The sequence below is a fragment of the Doryrhamphus excisus genome, linkage group LG4 (assembly GCF_037039965.1).
Source record: "Doryrhamphus excisus strain RoL-2023G ecotype Guam linkage group LG4, RoL_Dexc_Guam_v1.1, whole genome shotgun sequence".
Lineage (NCBI taxonomy): Eukaryota > Metazoa > Chordata > Actinopteri > Syngnathiformes > Syngnathidae > Doryrhamphus > Doryrhamphus excisus.
Window position 1 is genome coordinate 11,585,684 of NC_136360.1, and position 7,388 is coordinate 11,593,071.

At 45.0% G+C, this 7,388-nt stretch overlaps 1 protein-coding gene across 1 annotated transcript; it reads right to left on the minus strand.

Annotated features, from left to right (window-relative positions):
• Positions 1-2,405: 2,405 nt before the first annotated feature.
• Positions 2,406-4,287, minus strand: glulb (glutamate-ammonia ligase (glutamine synthase) b). Its single transcript, XM_058072173.2, has 6 exons — positions 4,007-4,287; positions 3,560-3,721; positions 3,348-3,494; positions 3,149-3,276; positions 2,887-3,086; positions 2,406-2,820 (listed from the first exon to the last, which is right to left on the minus strand). Exons 1-6 carry the CDS (start codon positions 4,170-4,172, stop codon positions 2,502-2,504), a joined length of 1,122 nt encoding a protein of 373 aa, XP_057928156.2. The 5' UTR covers positions 4,173-4,287; the 3' UTR covers positions 2,406-2,501.
• Between the last annotated feature and the right edge of the window lie 3,101 nt (positions 4,288-7,388).

Below are 7,388 nucleotides of genomic sequence, written 5' to 3' on the forward strand. Positions count from 1 at the left end.
CAATTTACGTGTTTTTGCCACAAAGTCGCCAGAGCATGATGTTAGTGTAAGTGTAAGCGTGCCACACGCTTTGGTGTGGCTGGTGTGCGTGTGCTTGTGACTGTGCAGGTTGTACATCATCTTGAAGGACCAGTGACATACTGAGGACACTTGAAGGGATCCTCTGCCCCTTCTACTGCTCCTCTTTCATGGCCACCAAAAGTAGAGGGATCATGTGGATGTGGTTGCGGTTGCCGCACTTTGGCTACGGTCAGCAATTTCATTCATTCATTCATTCATTTTCTGCCGCTTTTTCCTCACAAGGGTCGCGGGGGATGCTGGAGCCTATCCCAGCTGTCTATGGGAGGAAACCGGAGAACCCGGAGAAAACCCACGCATGCACAGGGAGAACATGCAAACTCCACACAGCGATGGCCGAGGGTGGAATTGAACCCTGGTCTCTTAGCTGTGAGGTCTGCGCGCTAACCACTAGACCGCCGTGCCGCCCAGCAATTTTTATTTATTTATTTTTGGCTAAAACAAGCTGACATTAATTATGCAAATATTGTGTGTTATGGGTTAGGGCTCGTTAAAAAACATAGAACAGCACTGACATTCTGTGTTCCGGCTGCAGCACAGCAGGGAATCAAACTTTAAAAGACTTAATAACTTTAACGTGACACACACATGGATAAGTGGATTTAACCTGTGTGTGTGTGTTTGTGTGGACTCATAAGGACTTTGTGTGCTGTGCTTTTCATTGAAGATGAATGACTGAGTTGCATGCTTTTACCTTTATGTCTCACAATATGTTCCACTGTCTGTCCTTCTTAGTGATGGAACCAGATATTTTTTAATTGGGTAGCCAAGGTGAGACAATTACTCACATAGGGGTGGCAATAAGTTGAGAACTGAAATGTCTAGATGGCCTTTGGTATGGCCGGAAACCATCGGCCAAGGTCGTTCAAATCGAATTATTTGAATGTAAGACCTTAAAATGTCTAAAAAAATATTCTCATAAGAATCTCATAAGGTGTTTTAATTCATAATGAGGGTGTACGTCCCCGCTCACATGACCTCTGATTTCCAGTCCATTGTGTGTGATGAGGTCAAAGTGGACAAGCTCACTGTTGATTTGAATCGCTTCCTGATTGGATCAAGGCGTCATATCATCTAACACAATCATCGACGATGTGTGCTCATGTGACGTCACTCATCAATCACCACAACCATGCAGGCCAATATTTATCTAAATTGACATATCACCATTTCACACTGAAAACATGTCAGAATGTGTCTGTGTAATCAGCGCAGACACTGCTAGCGTCCTCTGGTTCTTGGAGACTCGATACAAATCTCTTCTTAGACAAGGAGTATAGGACGTCAACAGGTGCCTGTTTCGGACTCATCACGTGTGACAGCATGTAGGTCGTCTTACTGTACAGGCCACTCAGCAATGTGGTAAACATGCTGTATGATGACATTGATAGAGCATGCAGCAATCAAGTAGCATGATGCTACCATGCTGACCCAGTGACCCCCCCCCCCTTTTTTTAAAAATATTTGCCCCGCCCTCTACACATGTTCTGATACAGCATACAACTCTAAGCTAACCATAAAATATACTAATGAGATGCAGAAGCTGGTTATGTTGTGTAGTAATTGAGCACTAAAAGTGTTAAGTTCAAGTAGTCAACTTGACCAAGTACGTGTGGTCATGGTAATGTTAATCTGCGGCTGTGCCAACATACTGCCGTTCACATAAAAAGGCATACATGGTCATGGTCAGGTCATCTGAGCTGCGTCGCACTCCTAATCAGTCACTCAGCCACGTGCACGCACAGACCATCCTTGTTCTTGCGTTGAGACTAAAATATCATCCAACGCACTCCAACACGGCGCTTGTTAGAGGAACATTTGACTCTCTCCAAGTGGGCTCATAGTGGGCTAGCAGAACCAGGACCTCATCCAAGTGTTTGAGCTACCGGGGGGCTACATATGCATCAAGTCAACAAACATTTGTGCATTGTGCTCTACAGTGTTTTAGCTTTTAGCCATTTAGATGCTGTTTTAGTATTGTTTCATATCCTTGCAGGGTAAGCCACATTAACATGATGGTACCTTAGACTTGTTTGAAGTCGTTTTTGTTTATGCTAGTCAAACTGTCACTTGATTAACGGTTCTTGGGCTTTGTCCTCTCTATTGTTTATCCTTGAAATGATTGAACTATTAGCAACTAAATAGTTTTCACCCATGTGTCCCCATTGGGGTCAAAGGTCAGCGGGATGCTGCAGGATGTGGTCGTGTGACCAGGGTCTGTGTGCTTTCATGGCTGCTCGTTTAGCAGCACAGAAAAACATTACACCATGTCTCATAATACTTTTATATTCAGTTATGCGACATAAATGCAGTAGACTTCCTACAAATTCAACTTTATTAAAGAGCAGACAACTACAAATGAAAAAAGGACAGGAATTGAGAAGGTAGAAAAGTGTCAAAAGGACATGTGATCACATGACACATCACTGGCTGTAGTCAACAGGCTCCTCCCCTTCCTCCTTTAGCAAACACGTGCGCACCAGTGCCTCTGTCACAATGTAAGGGTCACAGTTGGCGGAAGGGCGGCGGTCCTCAAAGTAGCCCTTCTTCTCTTGGCCAACAGTGCGTGGGATGCGGATGCTAGCGCCCCGGTTCGCTACTCCCGCCGAGAATTCTCCAATGTTAGAGGTCTCATGATGGCCTGTAAGGCGTCGAGCGTTGTCCAGCCCGCCTTTGGGGTCATACGCACGGATGTGATAGTGATGTCGCTTGGCTAGCCGCTCAATGGCCTCCTCGATGACTCTGCATAAACACAAAAATGTCACTCTCAACACGCTAAGCCATGGCAGCCCGTCAGTGCTCTCTCACTTGAGCCCGCCATCGTCGCGCATTTCCTTGGTGCTGAAGTTGGTGTGGCAGCCAGCACCGTTCCAGTTGCCTGAGATGGGTTTGGGGTCGAAGGACACAACCACGCCGAAGTCCTCGCAGACTCTGTGCAGGATGAAGCGAGCCACCCAAAGATGGTCACCCATGTGGATGCCCTGGCACGGCCCCACCTGGAACTCCCACTGAAGCACAACACAAGAGTCAGCAGGCTTGTCGAACACACTGACCCATTGCTGCTTGTTACCTGGGCGGGCATGACTTCTGCATTGGTGCCGCATATCTGGACCCCCGCGTAGAGACATGCTCGATAGTGAGCCTCCACGATGTCACGTCCGTACGCCTTGTCAGCACCCACGCCGCAGTAGTACGGACCTGAGGGGGCGAAGTCACTTCACATCAGGCCCTAATGATGTTGAGCAGCACTGTGGGTGGAGCCAACTCACCTTGTGGGCCTGGAAAGCCGTTACAGGGCCATCCAAACGGGTGTCCGTCTGTGCCCAGCAGCGTATACTCCTGCTCCATTCCGAACCACGGCCGTTCGTTCTCCACTTTGCTCATTATGTGCTTGCAGCTCTTCCGCAGGTTTGTCTCTGAAGTGCACACAGAAGCTCAGTGGCAGCCCCATTACCCAACACGGCCAGTGGGAGGAACATACCTGCTGGCTGGCGGTTGTACTTGAGCACCTCACAGAGGACCAGCTTGTTGGGGTCCTTTCTGAAGGGGTCTCTGAACATGGCGGCTGGGACTAGAAACATGTCACTGTTGGAGCCCTCAGACTGGTACGTGCTGGACCCGTCAAAGTTCCACTCAGGAAGATCTGGCACACAAACATCACCTCAGCGGTCTTGCACCCTAATTAACTTTATTTTTAAACATGAGACATATTTAATAACTATTTACAAACTTTCAGACATTTCCTATGCCTGTAACACTGCTTGCACTAGGCAAGGCAGGCAACTGGTGGCAACGAGGGGGCCTGCAATTGGGCTGCATGGGGTCCCCGAGTTCTATAACAGTGGCATTAAGCAAAGGACCCCACGTGAAATTTTGCCTAAGCCCCCAAGACTAGAATCGCTTCTGCTTTTTTTCCCCCAGGTCTTACCTTGGATGGTCTTGGGTTCAGAGTCCAGAGTTCTGGTCTTGCAGCGGAGACCCTCTCCGGAGCCATCAATCCAGATGTACATGGCCTGTACCTTGTCTCCCTGAGGGAGGTCCAGATACTGCCGTTTGACGACCTTGTTCAACTTGGAACTGGCTGAGGTGGACATAGTCACAACTTACAATCTGGAAGAGAAGAAAGGCAGGCACACACGCAGGTGAGACGTGCACGAGCGTGATACAAGCACGTAGTGACGTAAGGTATAAAAGTAAAGCGCTTCAGCGACCATATACTGTCAATAATTCCTGCCTCTACCGCGCGTCTTTTATAAGTCCAAAGCGCGTGCTCGCCGCGTCTGATTGGCCACTCGTGACCGCGCTCCTCGTGACGTAGGGATGGGTTAAGGAACACATGAATGAAATTAACTTTACTGTTGTGGTCACGTGAGAAATTGAATGAGAAACTGATGTTAAAACTTACGTTTGATTACTGGGTAAACAAACACTGTGCCACCTAGCGACACAGACTCTCAGGACACTTTGTTCCCAAAACAGTACCCAACGTCCTTGAACAACAAAAAAGAAAATCATATAAATAACAAGTGATATCATTACAACAGTTTCACTCTAATAATGACAAGTTACTGAGTTGCCTACTGGTGTTGCTATATTCTGTGTCAAATATTCTGTTTAACAAACTAGTTGACTAGTCAAGGTGGTCAATCCAGTGCTTATTCGATTTATTCGATATGTTAATAGATAATATTATTCTGTGGAAATCTTGGCACTATTGATTGTAGCCTGTCTTAGTTTTTTTTATGTTTATACATGTTCAAGTCAAGGTTCACACATATACACAGAATTTGTACAAATTACAAGAGGTAATTCAAAATACTGACGTCGCTGTCAAAGCAAAGTGATATGGCGCCACCTTGTGGAATTTCCACAATAAATCCACATCAGACACATGTCAAATAAGGTTATCATCAATATTTCAGAGTAATTCAAACTCATATTTGTGGGACATCTAAATTCATTAGACCCAGTGGTTATTTCCAAGTTAAAATTACTTATTGGTACTTCTGGCTTCTTAAAACGTAATAAATATAAAAATGAGACAGTTATTTCAACATCTCTTTGAAAGGAACAGCTCACCAAGATCCGGCTCTCCTCATAGACCCATAAATCCCATCTCTATGCCAGATGTATGTAACATAACATAAATATGTAACATAAATATAGACGGCACAAATTATTATAAACATGTCAATAATAATAAATCGAAATATACTTTTCAATATATAACAATCTAAAATAAAACATGTAAATATAACCTGTACATACATAAAAATGTAAATTAGGATTATGCTGGAGCCTATCCCAGCTGAGATTGGGGGAGGGGCGGGGTACGCCCTGGACTGGTCGACAACAAATCACAGGGCACATATAGACAAACAACCATTCACACTCACATTCATACCTATGGACAATTTGGAGTCGCTAATGGCTCGTCCAATAAAGGCTGGTTCAAATAACATAACATGCATGTTTTTGTTATGTAGGAGAAAACCGGACTACCAGGAGAAAATTTTGCTTCAAAGTAATGATATATGAATATTGTGTCTAATGGGTGCATATTTGCAACAACCGCCTAATGATGATCGTGATCATTCATTTGTCGTCTCACCCATTAAGCTGCCAGAATGTTCCACAGCACGAGCTGCTAATCCTACTAATTTGCCAGCGTCATTATGGTAATCATTGATTAATTATTGATTGACTTGAATAGCTAAGGTGCAGCGTCGAGATAACGTGCGTTTTTTGCGACACGCGGTGACGTCACACGCACGCCTGACTATGGACCAATGACTGTTAGAAGGCACGAGGTCTGTGTCGTATGCCGACGTCACATCGTACTTTAGTGCAAACATTTAAAGCGGAACCAAAACCCCAAGATTAGACTTTTTTAACGGCTTGGAACGTCATTTGAGTAACTTTAAACTATGAACGTTCTGATGAGGAGAGCCTTTCGTAAAAATAAAATGACTAAATTATTTTTCCACTGCAAATTAAACGTCACTGCATCTTGTGCCCCCAAGATGGCGCCATCACTCTAGTCATGTAACTGTTTATAGCAGAAGTTCATTCATTCGTTTGCTACCGCTTTTCCTCACGAGGGTCACGGAGGTGCTGGAGCCTATCCCAGCTGACTTCAGGCAAGAGGCGGAGTACACCCTGGACTAGTCACCAGCCAATCACAGGGCACATACAAACAACCATTCACACTCACATTCACATTCATACTATGGACAATTTGGAGTTGCCAATTAACCTAGCATTTTTTTGGAATGTGGGAGGAAACCGGAGTACCCGGAGAAAACCCACACATACACGGGGAGAACATACAAACTCCACACAGAGATGGCCAAGGGTGGAATTGAACTCTGGTCTCCTAGCTGTGAGGTCGTCGTGCAGCCCTTGTAACAGACATAATGTTTAAAAATACATTAACGTATTTCCAGTTTACTTTATGAAATATACATTAAAATGATGTTCTTAAATATAAAAGCTATTTATTTACTTTGAATACTAACTTAATAATGAACTTAATGTGGTACAGTTTCAATTTTTGCACTTCAGTACTAATTTTTGCCCGTACAATTCAATGAAGCAAATGCCTCAGCAGTCGACATCGTGGCTGCGTAGAGGAAGAAGACGGACTTGCAAGCCTTTCCAATCTTGATTGTTTGTCTGTACAGTATGTGTACTGCGATTGACTGGCAACCGGTCCAGGGTGTACCCTGCCTCTTGCCCAAAGTCAGCTGGGATAGGCTCCAGCACACCTCCACGACCATTGTGAGGGTAAGCGAGCGAATGAGAGCAGAATAAACAGGTAAATAGTGCGATCTTCATGGTAAGTGCGCAAAGAGAGGACTGTCATGGATTTGGGACATTGCCTCAATTTGCTGAACTAAATCAACAATGTACACAAGGTGTACTAACTGAAGTATTCCATTTGAGACACAGTAGCAATGGGCCTCTTGAGGACAAAAATGTCATCGTTGTCCTTTAACCCTCAGCACTAAGGAACGCCTCCCCTTGAAAACAATTAACTTTTTGCATTAATTGGACTTTGAGCACATTTAATTGAACAGCAAAACATTTTCAGTTCATTTGCGTCGACCTCGTTAGCAGAGCGCCTAGCTAGCTTGTCAATTAGCAGATTAATGGGAGAACTTTTGAGAAGTGGAACAGGCCAGCTGAGAGCGCCTATAGACGCTTATCGTCAAAGCCTGCTTGCACGTGCGGCGCACGATTCTTCACGTGGGAGATGAGCTGGCACAGGCCAGCCATCAGGAGAAGAATGTTGTTTATGGAGCTACTTC